Source organism: Neodiprion lecontei, chromosome 1 (assembly GCF_021901455.1).
Source record: "Neodiprion lecontei isolate iyNeoLeco1 chromosome 1, iyNeoLeco1.1, whole genome shotgun sequence".
Classification (NCBI taxonomy): Eukaryota; Metazoa; Arthropoda; class Insecta; order Hymenoptera; family Diprionidae; genus Neodiprion; species Neodiprion lecontei.
In genome coordinates this window covers 11,812,678-11,831,956 of record NC_060260.1, presented here as the reverse complement: position 1 = coordinate 11,831,956, position 19,279 = coordinate 11,812,678, and the positions used below count along the sequence as shown (strand labels likewise).

Here is a 19,279-nt window from a genome sequence, read left to right as displayed (position 1 = left end):
GAGCACGTGCCGAATAGAATCCCGTATCGAAATGAATAATTCTTCTATTTTTATATTATAGCCTTATTATTGTAGATCATCTAGTTTGTCTCCTGGAAAAATATAAAATCTATCGTATGCATCATGTATTAATCGTCAATTGATAATATATATTAATATCGTACATGGACCGCATAGATTTATATACTTTTTGGTCTCTGCATCATCATTATATCTGATCTATTATCATTTATGATCTATGTATACATACTTCTCTCGGGTACCTATACTTCAATTATATCACCGTTTTGTTATGAATTTTCAGAGTTAATTTCTTGTACCGCTAGAAAGTCAGTAAGTACACACAGGCTAAGTACTGGCTTGCGCATACCATTGCGAGGACTGTGTTACTCGGAAGGAGAATGCAGCCAGTATTATGTCGAAATTGGCAATTCTCTGATGTTCTGCAATAAGTTCTTAACTCTATCGTTGGAACATCTCAGGGGGCGCAAGCGCACGACAAATTTCGCTTGTCACACCAGAGCCCATTAGGGCAACCGTCTTTATATTCTTCAGTTAACGGTTTTTCAGTCAACGTATGTAAGTTGCCTAATAATTCGAAATTCGCGGGATCGTTTTCCTGAAATTGGCGAAGCCAATCATACGGTGCAGACGCATGGCACACGCTTGTCCCACACTGTTCCTAGACCCACTGTAACAAGACCGCGATCGGAACGCACCCTGAGAGACTATCAGTGAAGTGTCTGTACAATATACTACGTATACGAATTTCTATCTATATTATATGATATACATTCATTTATATATTATATCTTATAAGATATATATATACCGATATATATATATATATATATATATATATATATGTGTTCGGTGTATACATAGATTGTAATACTTGCCGACTGTTATTTCGCAGAATTCCTAAAAATCATTATAACAATTATAAATAAATCATTATAACAATAAATATAAGTAAGCCCGTTAAACAAGTAAACTTCACGTAATCAGATGATATGACGACCTGAACTTTTTGGTTAGGTTAAATATACGTGATGTGCGTGATACAAACTATTGGTTAGGATTCTCTAAAGACTGAAAGTCGCCACCGAAAAATCGCGGTATGAAATTAACACGCTTATGTACAATCAGATCCTTATTCACTGGGATATAGAGACAAATGAAACATGCACCTTGCCACGACACAGCAGTTTTTAAAACAATCTAACTTTTGTAGCTAGTTGAGCTGTGCATATTGTTAAACACAAATCTACATCTAGGTTAGAGCTTAGCTCTAATCCTAGGCAAACCTAGTGTGATGGCCCTTCAATATGTGATGAATAGAATTAAGGCACTGTTCCTCATTATCTTTGGAGTCTTCAGGCGAGCAATGTGCTGTTTTCGAAAACGTAGGAGATCTTCCTGTGAATCCATACCACTTTCAGCCGTTGGGGTCATACCCAACAACGTCAATAATCACATGGTATAAATCAGACTCAAAGCAAAGACATTCATCTATTCTTTTGCTTCTATTTTATAAACAGTGATTTGTTTTCATTTTGTTTGCTGCGTAGCCGCTGCTTTATGCTCTTCTTTTAAAACACAGAAGTAAACTTGTAATACAGTTGGATACTTGTAAGACGTAGTGGAAAAATAAATCGCCATGATGTACAAATAACGATTTGAAATGTTGTCTACAGGAATTGGAACAGTGGACGCAATGGGGAGATAATCCCATTGTTGTTGTACCAGACAAACCAGAAAACATCATTCAGGCAAAAATTGAACAGTATAGACAACAAGTGTCCAAGCCACCAGAATCCCCCAATGATGAAGCACAACCAGATTTCTTTGAGGTATTAATTGAAAACAAATCATCAAACTCAATGACAAATAGTTCTTACCAAATTTTACATTATATTAGTACTGCTGTGACCATATGCATTGAAACTTTTTTAGGACATGACACCAAAAATAACAAGACAAACAAAAATTCTTATTAAGAATAAGCCAAAGGAAGAAAAAAACTGGAATACTTCCAGATTTGCAGTCATAGCTGATCCTGTACCCACTGTAAGTATGTTAGTTACAATTGTCACAGTAATTTAATACTGGCTGATAAAAGCTGTAGAATAGAGCACAACTTTGGATCTTTGAGGATTTTCCACAATCTAAGAGGGTAGGTAGTTTTGACTTTCACAAGCCGTATAACTTGTAGGTATTAAATAAATATTTCTCAGGCTACACACAAACATTGAGACAGTTGGTTTTCATTGAAAGTTTAAGTTACAGGAGTGATTATAGCTACATTAGTAATTACGAAACCCGTAAAGCGATTACAGTAAATGCAATTTGATAAGATCTCTAAATTTCAATTGGGATTCCTTTCCAGTTCGCACATTAGACTTATTTCTGTTAGATGAGATTTTGGAACATGAGAAAACGAAATTAGGAAATCGTCTAAAGTATTAATATTCCGATTATCCATTCTTCTAACTCTGTTTTAAAAATTAGGTTTCCTATTACAAACACTTATCAACCACCAATCAAAAATCTAATGCCATTAGAGACATGCTTTTGAGATATTGCCAATGTGTAGTATTTAACAAAAATAGAAGGAGGTAAGGTCTTTTGAGCGTGGTGTCGATTAAAGAGGTTTTACAAGAATCTATCACATTCTCTCTTAAAACTTTAAATCGATTCCAAATTTCTCGTAATATGACTGTGCTATTGTTGGAAAGTGGGCTCCAGTCAGCTAGCACTGAATGAACGTTGTACCGATTTTTTATCTATTTATTTAGCCATGAGACAGGCTTTGAAGTTATGTTTTGCTACTTACTTTATTAATAATTGTTATGACAGTTTATCGGTTCTCGCTGACCAAAGCGCAATTCCTAACATTGAAATGATCATGTCACAAAAAATTTCAAATCGAATCAATGTTCGTGAAAAGAATAAGATTGATTCTTGTAAAAGCCAATGAATTGGTCATGTAACACCACACTCAAACTACCTTAAGAAAGTAAGAGTGATGAATTGATATGTCTTTGTCATTCTTTATAACTCTACGATGTTTTTTTCTGTAACAATAACCTAAAATGAGATTCTTTTATCGATAGAAAATTGTGACAATGACAAGTAGTACTTATGTGCAACATAGATTGTTGTTTAGAAACCCATAAGTTTATATAAAATTTGAATACACACGGAATAATATTTTTAAACATAGCAAAAATAGTTCATAAAATATCGATACTTTAATTTCTGAAGTTTTTACCTTAGTTCGCATCTTTTAGTCAATCAAAGAAGTACCCGAGTAATCATTAGCCTTAGCTTATAGCCTGATTAATTGTTTCAATTGATAAAAACTTACAACAATCCCCAGAATGAACTTGGAGAATGGGAGGATAATACTGCTGGTTGGGAAAAAGAGACAGTAAAAGAATTAGGAGACCCGACTGAAGCATTAAGAGAACAGAAACGGAAAGAGAGACAACAAAGAATGCTTGAACAGCAACAGAAAAGGATGGATCGAACTGCAAGACCGCAGCCATTGGGGGCAAAAATAGCTTCTTGATCGACAATCTATGCATTACATCATTAAATAAGAAATGTGGCAAGTCTTACAGATTCACAGAATTTAAGTGAATGTAGGAAACATAAAAATAGCTAAAAAAAAACATAAAAAGGAGAATTTACCGAAAAATCGTATTTTTCTGAAACATGCAAATACAATGTCGCTTAAACCGTTTCGAGGTATTGAAAAAGTGAGATTTATTGAGAACACATTCCACACAACTCACGTTGATATGAAGATTATTGATAGACAATGTTATGACGATTTTATTATTCGTTCGTTTTTGACCGAGAAGCTACTATTCTATTATTTGTAGACTTTGTATGCAAGATAATGAGCCTGAGCTATAACTTGAGTGATTATCCAATTTGTTGTAATTTGTCACAGATATAACATACCATAGCTTCAACGTCATTCCTTGTAGCCAGGATTCCTTATGGGAAACTACGCTAATGAGGATTCACCAGCAGATGGGCAGCTGTAGTTACATCTAAAATATTTAGTGCACGGTCCCTTATATAAGTCCAGCAACTCCGCTCAATTTTTTCTGGTGGGAAGGATTCACAAACTGTCCACCGATTGAATAGTTTTCCTTATGACTTTGTCTGTTGCTGTGATCACGGAATGTCATCAGGAAACAGCATCCTTTAACAATAGTACTTCTAATGTTAGATGCAGGAACTACTCAATCCGTGGACATTAAGCGACGTGATCCCTACCACCAAAGTTACCGCATCTGCATACAAGAGCGCGATGCTAACCAATGTCAAAATGCAACTTGCACTGGCAAAATTGATGGATGTTTGATTTTTTCCCAACTAATTGTAAATTGACTGCAAGTATGACATATTAAAGGTAGATTAGTGGCACATATTAATAACCCCCCACCTACACACACACACACACACACACACACACACACACACACACACAGAAAAAAAAAAAAAAAAAACACCAAAGGTGCAGAATCCTTGTACCAAGTACAGTAAAGTTGTAAATTGCCAATAATACTTTCTTGGTGTACAGAAAATATTGTGACCAAACTGGATTGTCACGTACATCATCAAATGTAGGCATGTACATTGAGTATATATCACACTCCTGTTCATACAACTCGAAATAAATTTATAATATGAAGAAGTATAGATGAAATGAAAAGTTTGTAGTGACTGGTACTTTGCGGGCCTTTTTATTAAATGAATTAAAGATTTATTTACAGAGCTATAACAGCAGCCAAAGAATCCATTACAGGTTTCTATTCTAATCCAGGATTTGATCAATCCATTGTACAATACCTAGATATACGTTACGGAATCGTATAAAACCGTGTGAATGCCAAAAAATAAGTATTACACATCCAAAACTGTTTTATTATCATGAGTCCTAGATTCGCCTCTGTAAAATCCGGTTTATAAAGGAAACCGTGTTATACGTAGAATAGCAACAATGCGCATGCTGCACACACACGCTTTTCAATTCATACTTTTTACTCTTATTCAAAAACCAGTGCATACAAACATGTCAGTTTGAACTACAGTTATTAAATTTATAATTAATATGGATAATTTGGCATTCAAAAGTCGATTTGTTTGCTGTGCCATTGTATTATTTTATGTGATCAAACGTGACGACATGTAAAATATTAGCTCTTCAACTCGATGTATTAATCTTGGATAAAAAAAAAAAATCCCTAGTTTTTATATGTAAAGGTCGAAAAAGTCTTGAGAATTTTTGTGGATACATAATTTTTATTAAAAGATTTCCTTCGTAATTTGTCTGCTATTGATACCGACCTTTTTTCGATGCATTTTCTGAGTTCCTGGAGGTCGAATTAGTCAGAAAAGGGTCATACAAATCGAATCTGAGACCAAAAGTTTTGTTCGGGTTAGGTTAAGGAAAGAGGTTATACGGGTTATATGTATAACAAGAAAAGGTTCGTCTCTAAATCCCTTTATCGTTACGAGATATTTAGTACCGAAGTTCTCTATAGACAGGCCGCTCTCGCTCCAGCGCGATGGTTTATACGGTCAGAAAACCCCCCCTTCCATCACCAAGTGCGGAGTGGGGAGGAGTGCGCACGCAACTGATAATGCTCAATGTCCCGAGGATCCTTGATTTCAGTATAAATTAAATCTATACTTATTTATTTATTATTTATTACTTATATATTACTTAGCGCTACGGTAAGTAACCCACAATGTGGTATTCTTGGATCAAGGTTCCGCAGGATCGAATAAATATTTTCATTTCATGCGTCATCACGACTCCGAATTTTATTCCGAATCTCTGAGAGAAGAACCCTCCTCTGATGGTAGTAATTTTAATTCTCTGTTTCTCTCCCTCCATCTCTCTCGTCCCCATGCTCGCGACGCCAAAATCGGCCCCAGGTTAACACACGGTTTACTTGTTCACGAGTGAATGATCCAACAAATCTCGGAAGCAACTTCCGCGAAGGATCTAACGCACACTCAGAGCTGTTCCAAAGGACGCTCTGGGCCGTATAGCTTATCGGTTTAGGGGACCCATGTCTCCCCGTACCTTTCGAGATTTCTGGCGACGAGAGAGAGATGTTCATATTCTTTGCAGTTAAATATTATTTTATTATTCCTGGGCAATCTTTTACAATTTCTCATTCACAATGAAAAACCACATCGTCCGAAGCTTATCGCATTTATGAATGATCGTCCTATCTGAATAAAACAATTTTAAATTTCTTATCAAAGGACATTTCATTCGGAAAGGCAAACAAATTCTGAACAAGACCTTCTGCGCGCAACAGATTTCCTGCGATTCCGCGATCGGTATTATTGATTATTTGTTTCGTGAAAATCAGGTCGTGACGATCAATCAATCAGTTCACGTTTCTACATATCGAAATATTTCCACCAAAGGAAAACATCAATAGCGAAAACTCAAGTATAAATGCCTTATGCAACATTTCCATCATTTAATTGTAATTTTTATTTTAATATGACAAGCAAATGAAATCGGATATTCGAGACAAAGTAATGACAATGACTAAAACGGAAGCGCTAATAATGAAGTAATAGTGATTGGAACATATTAATTTGAATGGAAACAGTTATAATAATTAAATAATAACAACTAAACAGCAACAAGTTTCTGGTCAAAAAATAGGCAAAGAGGAAAGGCTTTGTATTTTTAGCGAAAATTTTCGAGATTTTGAAAAATGCTAGAATAAATTCTTTGTTGCACTATTCCGACGCAATTCTACGAGAGAAATAAATTGGGTGCAGTCCGAATACGCTGCGAGCAACAAATCAAAAGTTACAGCCAGAAAACGAGAACCTGTGTTTTTGACATTTTTTAGCTGGTGCTCTTTCCATCGTCATTTCTCTGCTGTTGGTCCTACGCTCTTTTCGCTGCGTATTCTGAGTTCCTGAGGGTCCAATTAGTCAGGAAAGGGTCAGACAAATCGAATCTGAAACCAACATTTTCGCGATTTTGAAAAGTGCTGGAATGAATTCTTTGATGTACTATTCCGACGTAATTTTGCGAGAGGTACTGATTGGGCGGAATTCCAATACTCTGCGAGCAACGGATCAAAAGTTACCACAAAAAAACGAGATGTTCTTCGTAATTTTTCTACTGTCGGTATTCCCTTTGAACTTTTGATTCTGTTAGCCGCACGTTCTTTTCGGTGATTTGTCCACGTTTCTGGGGTTCAATCCCTGGTGGATTCGGTTTCACCGTGTTAATCGAGTGTCAGTGCTAAGACCTCTACCCTCCATAGAACCACGGTCATATCCCTCATTTTCAGGCTGGTTTTATCGTTTACACTCTGGCAGCCAAAAGCGCTGACAAGTAGATGTATTTTGAAAATAACCGCCCGTAATCACATTTTCTGTGTTCGTTAAGAACCCGTCAAACACGATCCTAGTCTTAGATAAATATGAAACAGCCATGCCGAAAGTTGACCAACAATTAAATTAATAGCTGTAAAACCCTCGCTCGCTAAAGCTCGCTCGGGGTTGGATGCCTAGTGTAGCTGGATTTTGTGCTCGTGCGCTCGCTGGGCTTTCTTACTCGTTACTTGTGTTTTACCAATTGATACGAGATGAATGAGATACTTCACGCCTTCATTGCCCACTGCACTGAGCAGGAACTATGGTGCACTCGTCCTGGAGGTCGAAAGTCACCAAGTAAAGGACCTGGGGTGCAGAAAGTGTACAGCTTCTCCGGAAAGTCAACATTCACCAGGTAGACGACCTGTAACGCAGAAACTACGCGGCGCTTCTCATGGAAGTCATCATTCACCAGAATTACGTACTGCTGGTCCTGGAGGTCGAAATTCACTAGGTCGAGGACTTGGAGGTCGTAATTCGTCAAGTAAATCACCTGGGGCGCAGGAACTACGTAGTGCTGGTCGTGGAGGTCGAGGGCCACCAGGTGGAGGACCTGGAGCGCAGGAACCACAGAAAATTATTCGTAAAGGTCAAAAGTCAGCAGGTCAAGGACCTGGATAGCCAAAACTACGGAGCACTTGTCCTGGAGGTCGAGGTCTACCAGGTGGAGGACCTGGACAGTAGAACTACGGAAAATTAGCCCTGAAGGTCAAAAGTCACCAGGTAGCCTACCTAGAGCGCAGAAACTACGGAGCGCTTGTCCTGGAAGTCGAGTTTCACCACGTAGCGGATCTGGAGCGCCGGATCCAGGAGGTAGAGAACCTGGTACTTGAAATCAGCCCAGTGCGATTCTCATACGTCTTCTCTATTGCACGGTTGTTTCCGGACTGAGGAATTTGGCCAGCTGATTTTCGTCGTCGACGATTACTATCGATCGATGACGTCAGGTGAGAAAAAATTTTGGGTGACGTCACTCTCTGAACATCCGAACATCCTAACATCCAAAATTTGGTTTCGAACCTTAATACTATGTATGATGTATGATGTATGATGTATGATGATTATCAAAAAAAAATAAACAAATTTTATTGAATAACATTACTTGTATTCATTTAACCCGGATTGATTTGTGTAAATAATTGGATATTTTTTGGGCAGATCGTTCGAAAATAACTAATTTGCATTCTACTTGATCATACAATCGTTTGCATATTTTGCATTGAATAACCGTGGTTAATTCTAATCTTTGGTGTATTTTTCCAGCAACGATTGTAAAATAATATAATTCATGAATATAACACAATATCACGCCCCTGCATAGGTGGTAATCCGCGTGACCGTTGATGAAACTACCAATTTGACCTCAAAATGAGTGTCACACCTACTACCGACAAGTTAGGGTCATTTTCAGACCTGTAAACAAGACGGTGGTGCGAATACAGCATCAATCAAGGCGACCATGAAGTAACCATAACCTACTAAAGGGAGCCAGCTGGGTAAATATTTTGTGCAGCTCCAAGGGGACGAAGTGAACTAATTGCAAGTGTTGGTTGACAATTTATGCTTGTTTTCGAGTATGCGAGCTATAGAACTTTCAATACAGTACGTAATATTGGGGTTAGATAAATTATGGTCTTGATCGCAGGGAAATTTTATATAGATCGCGGTCACGCCCAGGTTGGCAAACCTGAGGTTGTACTGCTTAGCTCAGGCCGATGACTCGCGCAAACAGATTGTACAGAAACAGATTGACCGATGAACGTTTGGACAACTGCATTCGAATGGCAGCTATGATCTACTCACTTCACATTGAAAACATTGTTGATGACAAAAAAGAGTGCCATCCTTCTCATCAAACTTAATTTTAGTTGAATGAAAAAAATTTTCTTCCCACCCTTCTTATTAAATTCTTTACAATATAAACAATTTTATTCAATTGGATGTAATGTATACTAGAAATGTATGTTTATAGGTAATAAATAAATGTGTGGTATAGAAAGAAAAAATTTGTTTTGTCCTGATTTCTTTTGGTAGCTCACAGTAAGATTTACGAATATTATGATTGCTGAGTGGCTTAAAAGTTAGGCGACCACTGCCCCAGTGTAAAATATAGCACTTAAGTTGTGCGCATGCGCCAACCTTGTTTGACCTCACTGTTCGGAAACAGAGCAGTATACCCACATTCCACAGGCTTTGGAAATATCCAACTTCCGGAGCAGGTATTGTAAAAAGTATATCTGAATCTATTACATTGCGTCACTTAAGTTACAGAAATTGATTCATTCGTCTATCATATAAATCCACACACGCAACTACACTCGCAGTGAGTGTACACGATAAATTACAAATGACTAGGATATAGATGCGTTCGTACCTGCGTAAGTATATCTTGGCCTGAGATTTAACTGCCAATAGCGCGTACCGATAATGAATAGCTAAGTCGATTGCACGTTGAAATACCATGGTTTTCACTCGTGATTCTCACGTTTGACCTGATCGACATACGATATTGCAGGCGAAAGGGTTAAATTCGGAGATAAACTCGAAGAAACCTCGATGTTAGCAATTAGTATTCTATCGTGCAACACATTTTGACGCAGGTGAATATACGTATTGGTGAAATTTTTTTTAAAACCGGGATTAAAGTATAAGGTGACGATAAAAATATGTTGTATAAAAATTTTTTACAATTCTGTTGTTAATACTCCACTTAAACTTGATTGGTCGGTTGCAGCTTGGCTGTATTCACATTCACTTCTGCATGTATACAAGGTACGGGTTAGCATTAACAGGTACTTCCGCTGGTACCGGCGCTGATTCTTCCGGTTTCTGGCAAGCCATTGCTCCACATCGGTTCCTGCAGCATTTTCGAGCTCCTGGACAGTCGGCATCGGAGGAACAAGTGGGAGTGCAGACCCATCTTCCAGTTGGAGTCGATGGGCAAAATCCGGGTTTTTCTGTCACACGTAAATTTAAGTCACATTAACGCGGATGTCGATGGATGTGTAAAAAATATATCGTTCATATCATAATTTTTATGGTCCTGAGAATACTTGTCGATGTATAAGCATTTAGAACTACATTAAATTTTGAAGTTATGTGAATGTAATCAGCATTATTCAAAGTTTCTCTTAGTGTAATTGCTCATGTAGTACATCTATATGAGATAACTCTCACGAAGCAATTCATTTTATTTTGAACTCTCATAAATTTTTCTGTCAATAGACCAAATTTTAGTACTATTTGAGATTACATTCTGTCACTTTTTTATTGAGAAATTGCTTATTCTTATTGCAATAAAAAATTACTTATTATTGCTTATGATAAAATAGAAAACGAGCTCTACGTGCATAGCTATCCCCAACGAGCTATAGCGACTGATGGTTCCAAAGCTAGTAATAAAAATAATACATTCAAGATATAATTCTTGAAAATATCTTAGAAAACTTTACTAAGATCAATTCGCTATCGCAAAACGTCGAAATGTGCGTACATACAGAGCGACTCAGGACCGTATATAATAGTGATAGTGATCCAATGATATATTAGTGATATAGTGATATAGTGACATACTGATATACTAATATAATGATACACTGTTAGAAATTCGGTGTTAAATTTAATACTGAAAATATTCTATAGAAGTTCACGCTATTTTGGTGTTGATTTTAACACCACGTAGTGTCAAGAATCGAACGATTTACACCGATGATGTTTAATTTTACACTACTCGGTGTGTAATGAAATTTCACCATGAATTTTCTGACAATGTATAGTGATAGTGATAGTGGCAGTGATGAAACAATGTACAACGATTATTATTGAACTTAATGATTGACGACATGACGACGTTGAAGTTTGACCTGCACAGCAATGTTTTCAACCTACCAGCTGGACGGGCTCGCATCGTCACGGGCCTGGAGCAAACTGTGCCGCCGCAGGTGGTCGCGCAACATTTTCCTATCCCTTGGCAATGCGCGTCTACGTAGCAGCCTCTGCTACATATTTGTACCGGAAGTGCGGGCGGACACGAGCCTGGCTTCTCAGAATAATAATTATAGTTTTCTTGTGCAGTTGTGGTTGAGATCGTTATCGAAACAATCGCAGTGGCGAGGATGGTGGCCACTAAGTACTTCTTACCAGTAGCCATTTTTAGAACCGATAAGAGCCTCCGCGTTATTTGCCTCCCTGTAAAGTGAAAAGAAAAATTTATTATTCCTCTGATGGTCCGAATAAGATGTTGTTTACTAAGTTCATTTCGATCCTTAATGATGCAGACCGGTAAAAATGATTTTTTTCTAATTTGGATTATGAAGAATTTTATAAACTACAACGTTGATGATGTTAGCCAATTACCTTAAAGTATAACTAATGATGTATTTGTAACGCTTCGTTAGAGTTATTATTTTACGATTTGAGGCTCAGTGAATGGAATATTATTATAATTATTGTTGCGGAATGTGATAAGATTAAATTTCTTGTACATGCAATTGTAATTACTGACTGAAAGATTCGGGTCCAGAATAGCATACGTATGAACAGCATTATAATGATTGGACACATATGATCAGACTTTGAATTCACGTAACATGTCTACAAGGGTGAACTTGTTGAAAAATGTATGGATGATTATTTTCTATAATTTGCATACAAAATTCTTAAATATTGAAAAAACCGAAAGAATCGGAAAATTGAAAATTGCAATTTTTTCTTTTTATTAGAAAACGTAAAGGTTCTATGAAAAGGTATGATAATTTTTATCATTGTGTGATTGTCGAAGTGGCATGAGTTAATTTCTCGACGAAATTATCGAATACACGAATCGGGTATTTTATATAACAAGCAAAACTTGTCACCTGGAAGTCAAGACAAGTTTGAAAGTATGACGAGTAATCTTATTTGCATGATTTTCTTGTTTACAGGTATTATCGTATACGTACTTCCAAGTTTTCCACTAATATCTCGCAAACTGCAAGTCATTCTGCCTCTTGCTACGTTATAATTTGAATACCTTGCACTAATAAATATTATTCAAATTTCAATTATAATATTCACTAACATTCATATCAAACTTGGGAAATTTTTATTTTTTCCAATCAGCTTTAGTGAAATAGTAGGTACGAGTGACAGATACGACTTATCATCTGTAACTTTTGCAAATCCTGTGTCAACCTTCCAAATTAATAATTATGATGATGGAGCTTTACGGTAAAATGTATAAAGCTGCAAACTTGACGCGCAAAATTACATCACTGTTTAATTTAAAATATATTGCATACAACTGAAATTTTCCAGATATCTTATGCATAGATTTATGCCGGTGAATCACTATTTTGAATACATTATGCTTGCAAGGACGGGACGAAACTTGCTCTCTGCTGCTTAGCAAATAATGGTCGTAAGGTGTTGATCAACAAAAAAAAATTAACAGCAGGTATTGTGTGAAAATACGGGAAATCGTTAACGTCATTTCTGTAATTTTTATTGCAAAAATATCTCTTTTATTTGTTTGAATATTGCGTTTGCATATTGTTCACTGCGTTCTGTTTCGCTTAATAAATCGTCTGACAAGTTATCCAAAATGTCCCCACGAAAATCCATCGAATGTAAAAGATATTTTTTTAATACAAATATGTACCAGGAAATTCGTTAACAATTCCCTGTATTTTTAATAAATGCCTTCCGTTCTTTTTGTTAATTAATATAAATATATATTAAATCGAATATTTCAAATACCAAATCGAATTGTGATATAATTTTGCGCGTAAGATTTCCTACATACATATGTGGGGCATTCCGTGCGAACTCGACTAGGTTCGGATCCTGTTATTTTTATTATTTTTGAAATTTTTAGTAGACGTTAGTCGGACCTCAAAAACATCTGATTTAATTTCTTCTTGCCATTTATCTGAAAATTCCCCACGAGCAATGACTGACGAAACTCGTGAAAAAACACACAATTATGAAATCTGAATGAATATCAAAAATACTCCATCTTATACCGATTATTTTGGCATAACACGCATGATGGCAATCGATATCCTGCCAAGCGTTCAGAAACCTAGAACATTTTTCTTTTCATTAGATCAGAGCAAGGAAAAGTGTGATTTTTTTCACGCTTTGGTGAATTTATTATTTTTCTGATAATTTAAGACAGTTAGAAAAGTCGATAAGCTGTTCTTGAAAACTCGAAAGAAAATGTATCTTCGCCGACCAAAAAATATTGCAGCCTCAATTTGAATGCTTAACCATAGTAGGTCACACCTCAGTTTAATCGTTTAACGGTCACAAGGGGGTGAAATTCACCCCAAACGTGATATTTTGCTTCAAAAATGAGTTCTACAAATCTAAATAAAATGTCTGGGTATCGTTTAAGGAACGCAGAAAAAGCTCTCTCAGTTTTTCCAACCACAATTGATTGCTTAAATATTGTAAAACATCGGCAAAGTTAAAAAAAAGTGCCAAAAATGTATAAAAAAGGTTCTTATTTCGCATGAAGAATCGCGCCACGACGCCCATTTACACGACCAAGGAACTCTACGAGGAGTTTGAAAAATGTTTGGGGTGAAATTCACCCCTAGTGACCTATTAGGGTTAATACAAAAAGAAGATATTTCCACGCGATGGTCGAATAAAAAAATTATTAGGTGTCTGTACAGCTGGAAGGTAATCGTCTGCCATCATGAGCTTTGTCCCGAAATGATCGTAATAAAATGCAGCGATTTTGGTATTTTTTCAGATTTTGAAATTTTGGCGTGTTCCACGACTTTTGACAGTTGATGCGCGTAGGGTATATTTCAGAAAACTGTTAAAAAAATTAACTGGGGCGTTTTTATGGGTCGACTACACCTACAAAAATTTTTATGGAAACCAAAATATAAGGTTACGGTTATGGTTGAGTTGTCATGGAATGCCCCGTATATATGTTGCTGGTTCGATTTTTCTCTTAATCGAATGAATTGTGTCATGATATAAAAAATGGATTTAAAAATAAAAGTAAAACAAAAATCATTTTCCATGATTTATTTCCGATCTTGATAAATATAAATTATTGCTCAATATTTATTTACGCGAAATTGCTCCTAATTTCAATAATTTGAATCGTGAAAATTAAACGTTTAAAATCTCGACACTGTACAACTTATTTGATTAACGAAACAGGTATGAAATTAAAAAAAGAAATTTGTAGACAGCCTTAATTTTTCACAAAGATTACAGGCATATATTATCTTTAGAAATTAGGAGTTTAATTTGGTGTTAAAATAATTTTCAAATAAATGGAAGAGTAAAGACGTATAACACAGGTTAGGGAACATTTTTTGTTTCTTTATTTTATATTTAAATAAATAAATTTTCATTCTATATATCGAACAATAAACTTCTTACGTCGATAATTAAGTTTTGAAATTTTTGGTCATACCTATCAACCAAAAACTTCAAGACTCATTTATCAACGCAAAAAAGACAAAAGCAAATTTTGTAAGTAAGAAATGAATTCGGTTATTGTTCAATGCATAGAATCAAAATTTATTTATTTAAATGTAAGAACGAAAAAAAAAAAAAAAAAATTTCTGTTGACCTGTGATTAATTATTAATTTTGAATAAAACTGATTTAAATATGAAACTGAAATTTGTTTAATTGTTATTTGCAACAAATGTTTGAGAAGATAGGTGATTTTTTTTTTTAAACACGAAATATCGTTCGTTACGTGCAAGAAATGAAAATCTGACATCTAGAACCGAGACAAAAAATTCGTGCTGACCTGTGTAACAGATGCGTTCGAAAATAGTTGCCTGCCCAATGATATGAAGAAAAAATAAATGTGGAATAATAAAATTATTACCTGTATATTCGATGCGTAAATTGCAGAGGTGCGTATTTCTAGTTGATTACGTGTGTTCACGATGAGTGAGGTAAAGCCTGTGACGAATGGCCTCGCGATGCAGAGTCCGAAACCTGTACTGGCATTAAGAGCCATACGACCTTCTGTATATATAGAGGCGTTCGAGTCTTTATTTATCGGTTGAATCCCTACTTTAACCGTCGTTAACAGCAGAGGATATTCGCTACAGCTATAGGAAACCGCAAGCCAAGTAATTATTAGTACGACGAATTGTGGCGAACCGCGCTCCATTACAGGAAGGACGTGGTTTTAGGAATCGAGCGAAGGCTTCCCGATAAACTTCGGCTCATATCTGGACCGACTTGTTTTTCTTTTTAAATTTTTTCTGCGGTTCTCACATTTCGATAATTTCTTGCAAATTTTATTCCACTATCAAGGATAAAATCTTCATAAACGGTATAATTTACAGATCGCGATAGTGAAAATTTTATTTTTTAAATCTCATGAAAACACTGAATGTTTTGCCTGAAAATTCCCTTTGTATCACGCAAAGAAAGAATTTGATAAATCAACCACACTGAAACTATTTTTTTGAAACATATTTCTATCGATCAAACATATTTTATTTGACTCAAGAATCGTACATTTGGCTCGCTAATTTCAGCTTAATTAAATTGACGGTATAATTTTTCCGACAAATTTTCTAGAATGATAAGAAAGCGAAAAGTTCAATCTTAGAAAATGAAATACAATAAAAATTAAACTAACTAAAATACAGTAAAAGTGAGAGGAACTGTAAAACAATAAATTTAAGTATACGGGAACAAACTATAAGTACAGAAAAGTATAGTAAAAGTACAAAAATAATGTTTAAACTCGATAAAAGAAAATAAGAATACCCACACAACTGAAAACTGAAATTAAATTACTATCGGGGACTACAATGAAAGAGAAATAACACAGCGCAGTGAATTTCGAGATATTACTATTATTATTATTATTATTATTATTATTATTATTATTATTATTGTGCAGCTGGAAGCACTGAGAAAAATTTTAGTTGTTATAGTAACTAGAAAAATTCAGTAAAAGTGGTACCGTTAAAAAAAATTGTAACCATTTTGCGCTATTGTCGATCCTTTTTTGGCAACTGCAACGCAAAATCAGTTTGTGAGGTTTACTGTACTTTTTTAGTTAAATAAGGCTTTAACGTCAATTGATTGTTGCACGAGCATTAAATTTTCGCAACAGTTACAAGAAAATATAGTAACAGTGATGGTAATGAGAAAGAATAGTAAGAGATACTAGACTTTCTGGTAACAGCTAGAAAACCAATTTTCATTTCGTACCTAGAACTATATTTTTCGATTGTGGTAAAAAATGAAAATAGTTAAGAGCTGAGCGGTGACCGGAACTAAAAATATCTCTCAGTGAGGGATTCCCATAAATGCAACCATGTAACCGTGTAGGCTATTCTTTAGGCTTGGGGAAAATTGAGAAATCGCAAAATACAAGAAACTTTAGGACTAAAATTAAGTATTGTTCGAAGCATAACTTGAAAATTACACGGAGAGAAATTTTAATTTGCAGTTACTACACAATCCTTGACTATTTTCAATTTATATCGTAACCGAATAATATAGTTTCGGGTACAAAATCAAAATTAGTTTTCCAGCTGTAACCAGAAAAGTAAGTATGTGTTATATTATTCTTTTTGATTATATGGTCGACGTTACTATATTTTCTTGTGACTATTGCGATAATTTGATATTGGTGCAATAGTGAAATGGTATTAAACTAATTTAATCATAAGAAAATGCAGTATTGGCAAGTTTGATTGCACAAAATAGTTACTTTCACTTCAATTTATTGCAATTCTGGCCATATCCAAATAGTTTTCGTACCTATACGAATTTAAGGCAGAATTTTTTAGTGATTATAACAAACGAAAATTTCACCCTTGTACAAAATAAATCGAGAGAACCATCATTTTACTGAAAAACCCTGAATATTGTTTTGTCTTAATGACTGTCGCTTTCAATGGGATTCTATATAAAATTCTGTGAAATGAGGTTTTTTGGAATTTTGCATGGAATATTCGGTTTCACAGTGTTTCGGCAATTATGTGTTCAGTAAAATTTCTTCACCAAGGTGATCAAGTAAGATATGAATCATAAATACTTTGCAGTCGACTATTCGCCACGAGAATTTCAAATACTTTAGTCGCACTTAATAAGTTGCACGACGAGTCACCTTGCCAAAACTATATTTATACTAATTTTTTCACTTACCGGTATCGTTTTTATTTTCATCGACGTATATACCGCGGTAAAGTTGAAACTTTGGTTCTTACAAGCCTTTAAAAATCCCAGCTTGCCCAAAAAATCAGGTCGAATCAAGGTTGCAATAATTATTGGTAGCAACTCTTAACCACGTTACCTTTCTCTTTTTCTCGTCAACCAAGAACGGACTACCTTTGAAGATTGCAAATCGATCAGCAGAAATATGTCATCATAATTGTCGTCAGCTGGTGAATTTCGTTGGAACTTAATGACTCATGCGTAAACATAAATCGTACAGAGTCTAACTTCAGCTCCGTGTCAAGTATAAATCTGTCCATGTGAAGTTAATAGTGCCTCAGTCAGAGGGCGTAATTGGATCTTGGCGTGGGAAATTTTTTTTATGCGTTCATAGGTGAAAGAACGAAAAATCATCGGATTTTACTTACATTTTTCAATTATTTCAGAATTGAATTGAATACCGCAAACTGTAAATAACAATATTACACCGTCACCCGTGTTAGGAAATATCTATAAAAATATGGGGCATTCCCCGTCAGTCAGCCGCTTTTTTCGGAACCTCGAGAATATCGCATGTAATTTCCCAGATTTTAGAATCAATTGAAAGTAGTCTCTGTGATTTTTTTTAGGTCTATGAGTGATTCTGTTTAGCTGTTCAATTTTTTTATGTTTATTCAAGTTATGAATAAAAAAAAAATAAAAATAAACGATTACAAAATATAACATGTGTTTGCCTTTAATCAGTCGTAAATCCTGATAAGAAAAAAAAAAATGTCGGCACGAACGAGTATGCAATTTTTTTTGTCTTGAATCTCATATTAAATTCAAAACCTTAACGTTTAGCTTGCGAAACGGTCGGATAGTCAGAAAAGGTTGAGTGAGTGAAAGATTTGCGTCTTGGAATATGGTTCGAACAGTTTAAACCGCTTTAGCGTTCTTAAGAATGTACTAACTATACATTTGCAACCAAAAGTGAGTCTTGTCGGCAATATGAAATATGCCGATAATGATAATAATGTCCAAAAGTTATCAATAAACTGGTTAAAGAAAAAACTGATCAACAAAATTTTAGGAAATATTTTTTTTTTTTTGTCGTGTGAGACGAATTCGTTGATTTTTCGGATTACACATGAATTTTTAAACAATTCTTTCATTATTTTGAAATTTCCATTTTCGAAAATTTGTATAGGCTATATTTACGAAAGTATTCGTTCAGTGCCCCGGAAAATTCTTACTTGTAATAGACAACGTTTTTACGAAAGTGTATTCAAAATTGGTGATTTTGGCTCCATTTTTCAAACTTTAAAATTTTTAAAAACGGCTAAACTGAATAATCAGAAAATTCTTTAAAAATGAACGTGTATTCATAAAAATCAACGAATTCATTTCACATGAAAAAAAAAAAACATTACCTAATAACATGTTAAACAACGTTTTGTTTAATCAATTTATCGATTACTTTTGCTCATTATTACGGTTAAGATTTATTTTCTTATAGTCTTTAATGTGGGTGATTTCTTTACGATTTTTATCTTGTCGTAAATATTCAATATTGTCGACGAGACTTACTTTTGGTTGAAAATGTATAATCAGTACATCCTTAATAGTCACAGAGTGGCATCGTAACGGGAAAAAGAAGAAAAAAACATGGTTGTGTTACGAGCGGTTATCAAATGTAGCTTTATACCCACCCA

General features: G+C 35.1%; 2 protein-coding genes across 2 annotated transcripts; one reads left to right on the top strand and one right to left on the bottom strand.

Moving 5' to 3' along the window:
* Nucleotides 1–857: 857 nt before the first annotated feature.
* LOC107223103 (receptor-binding cancer antigen expressed on SiSo cells) lies at nt 858–4,711 on the top strand. Its single transcript, XM_015662683.2, has 5 exons — nt 858–1,118; nt 1,235–1,480; nt 1,698–1,853; nt 1,957–2,070; nt 3,383–4,711. Exons 2-5 carry the CDS (start codon nt 1,316–1,318, stop codon nt 3,572–3,574), a joined length of 627 nt encoding a protein of 208 aa, XP_015518169.2. The 5' UTR covers nt 858–1,118; nt 1,235–1,315; the 3' UTR covers nt 3,575–4,711.
* Nucleotides 4,712–9,347: 4,636 nt separating this feature from the next.
* Nucleotides 9,348–15,442, bottom strand: LOC107223105 (waprin-Phi1). The gene is made up of 3 exons (XM_015662687.2): nt 15,286–15,442; nt 11,329–11,628; nt 9,348–10,397 (listed from the first exon to the last, which is right to left on the bottom strand). The coding sequence occupies exons 2-3, from the start codon at nt 11,588–11,590 to the stop codon at nt 10,192–10,194; spliced, it is 468 nt and encodes a 155-aa protein (XP_015518173.1). The 5' UTR covers nt 11,591–11,628; nt 15,286–15,442; the 3' UTR covers nt 9,348–10,191.
* Nucleotides 15,443–19,279: the final 3,837 nt, after the last annotated feature.